Genomic DNA, 1,988 nt, shown 5'->3' with positions numbered 1-1,988 from the left:
TACAAACAGAAACACATAATCATTGTACCTCTGTATCTGAATTTGTCACATAAACTGTGACTGCTGCTGATGAGACTGATCAGCATTCATCTCGATAAACCTGAATTTATCGTTTGAATATGGATAATTAAACACTTGCAGATCAAAGCTTCTCATATTCATCTCGGTTTCACATAAGTGGCGTTTGTCCTATGAGGACTCTTTACAACCAGAAATGCAAATGTGGCATTAAATACCTTAAGCATTATACAAGTTACAATACCACTCTGATAGTTATAAATACATCGTCAGATAATACTGCCACACTGTGAGGGCACTGTAATAATGAAAACACATCTGAAGACATAAGTAATGCATATAGTTACATGAGGCAACAGTACTTTGCATAAAAGCAATTCAGCTCTACAAATAGTAATCAAAATGTAAAGGAAGGTAATGCTGCTACGTTAATAACAGAACACGGTACGGTACTGAATATTAAAACTGATTATATGATACGACAGACTTTTATGAAACTATAAAGAGCACTTGTTCGAATCTAGAATTCTCATAAAAAAATCCTACAGACTGTAATCTTCAACAAATCTTGAAAAGTTCGGAGCATTTCCTAAAAGACAAAGAGCTTTCAATATATGTGAGATAAACACGGTAACTTTTCCCCCAGCATCTTGCCAGTTCCCTTTTGTTGAAGTATAGCTATCAGCGTAATATAATTCTACAGGTTCACTATAACATGTACGTCTTCACATCCAAGACATTGAAGAGAAAGCGGCACATTAGACGAAGCAGAAATCCATGTTATTATCCACAAGTCTTGCTTCTCGAGCTTGTTAATAATTTATGGATACACTCTAGTGAGACTGTGAAGCTGGGAAGGAAGTAACTTGATCAAAGACATCCATGAGGAAAATACTCGAGGAGGAGAGCCATCGTGGAGGGTCGTATTCCCATACTGCACGAGTGGTTTCGTCTGGGCGCTGAATACCCGGGGGACGGCCCTGTTAGTGTCTGCGTCTTGGTTGCAATCTCGTCTAAGAAACATAGATGTGTAGATTCCTCCAGATAGAGTGTACGTAGAATAGCATCTCTGAAGCGAGAGTACGGGCATGAGAACTTCTCTGATCAAACATTTGCTGAGACTATCAGTCAGGATCAATTGATTCTCTTCGGTGCTCACGACGAAGTGAATCCCAACGCGATTTAGAGCCCCGATTCAGCCCCCTCTGCAGGGACGACCAAGCCATTCAACATCAAGTGAGTCCCTCCCAGAAAGGCCTTAAGGCAGTACGACAAGAGCTCGGAGGGCCTCCACTCACACGTTCTTGAAATCGAATTTGGGCTCGGGAGCGCCCTCGCCGGGGGACGCCCTCGAGTCCAGTCGCCCTGCAGGGGACGAGGGCGACCTGGGCGACGACACGAGGGGGAAGGGGGGGACCTGCGCCTCGCCCCTGATCACGGGCGACAACACCGGCTCGGACGTCGCCACCTCCTGCTGCGGGGACGTCGTCGACACCAGCAGGTGGGGCACGGGGCTGACCGAGCTCCCGCTGCGTTTGGGCTCAGGCGTGGCGCTGCGTTTGGGCTCAGGCGTGGCGCTGCGCTTGGGCTCAGGCGTGGCGCTACTCTCGCTCTCGGCGACTCTCTTGGGCTCGGGCACCGGATCGTAGATGCCCGACCGGCAGTTCTGCGCGTGGAGGTGTCCGGAGAGCGTGCCCCGCACCGGGTAGTTGGCGTCCGCGGCCGAGCTTGGCGACAGGAAGAACGTCTGTGTCGCCGGTGCGTCCTTGGGCTCGTTTCCTTCGTGGCTCGCCCCCTCCTGCAGGGACTGCTGCCGGCTCAGCGCCTTGAGCCGCGGCGCAGGGAGGCTCTGCTGGGCCCTGAGGCGCTGGTGCATCCGGGGCGGCTTCGCGGGCGGCGTCGGGATGCGCTCGACCCCGCCGGCCCGGAGGTCGCTGCGGCTGGAACGGAGACCGTCAGGATCACCTATC

At 51.0% G+C, this 1,988-nt stretch overlaps 1 protein-coding gene across 1 annotated transcript in view; it reads right to left on the bottom strand.

Moving 5' to 3' along the window:
- Nucleotides 1-140: 140 nt before the first annotated feature.
- LOC119593407 (transmembrane protein 131 homolog) overlaps nucleotides 141-1,988 on the bottom strand; it is a gene marked incomplete in the record, with an annotated part of 8,511 nt that continues 6,663 nt past the window's right edge. The window contains 1 exon segment of the mRNA XM_037942336.1: nucleotides 141-1,958. Within this exon segment, the coding sequence (XP_037798264.1) occupies nucleotides 1,313-1,958 (646 nt within the window).

Source organism: Penaeus monodon, chromosome 32, assembly GCF_015228065.2.
Source record: "Penaeus monodon isolate SGIC_2016 chromosome 32, NSTDA_Pmon_1, whole genome shotgun sequence".
NCBI lineage: Eukaryota > Metazoa > Arthropoda > Malacostraca > Decapoda > Penaeidae > Penaeus > Penaeus monodon.
Note: the sequence above shows the minus strand (reverse complement) of the source record. Positions and strands in the feature narration are given on the sequence as shown.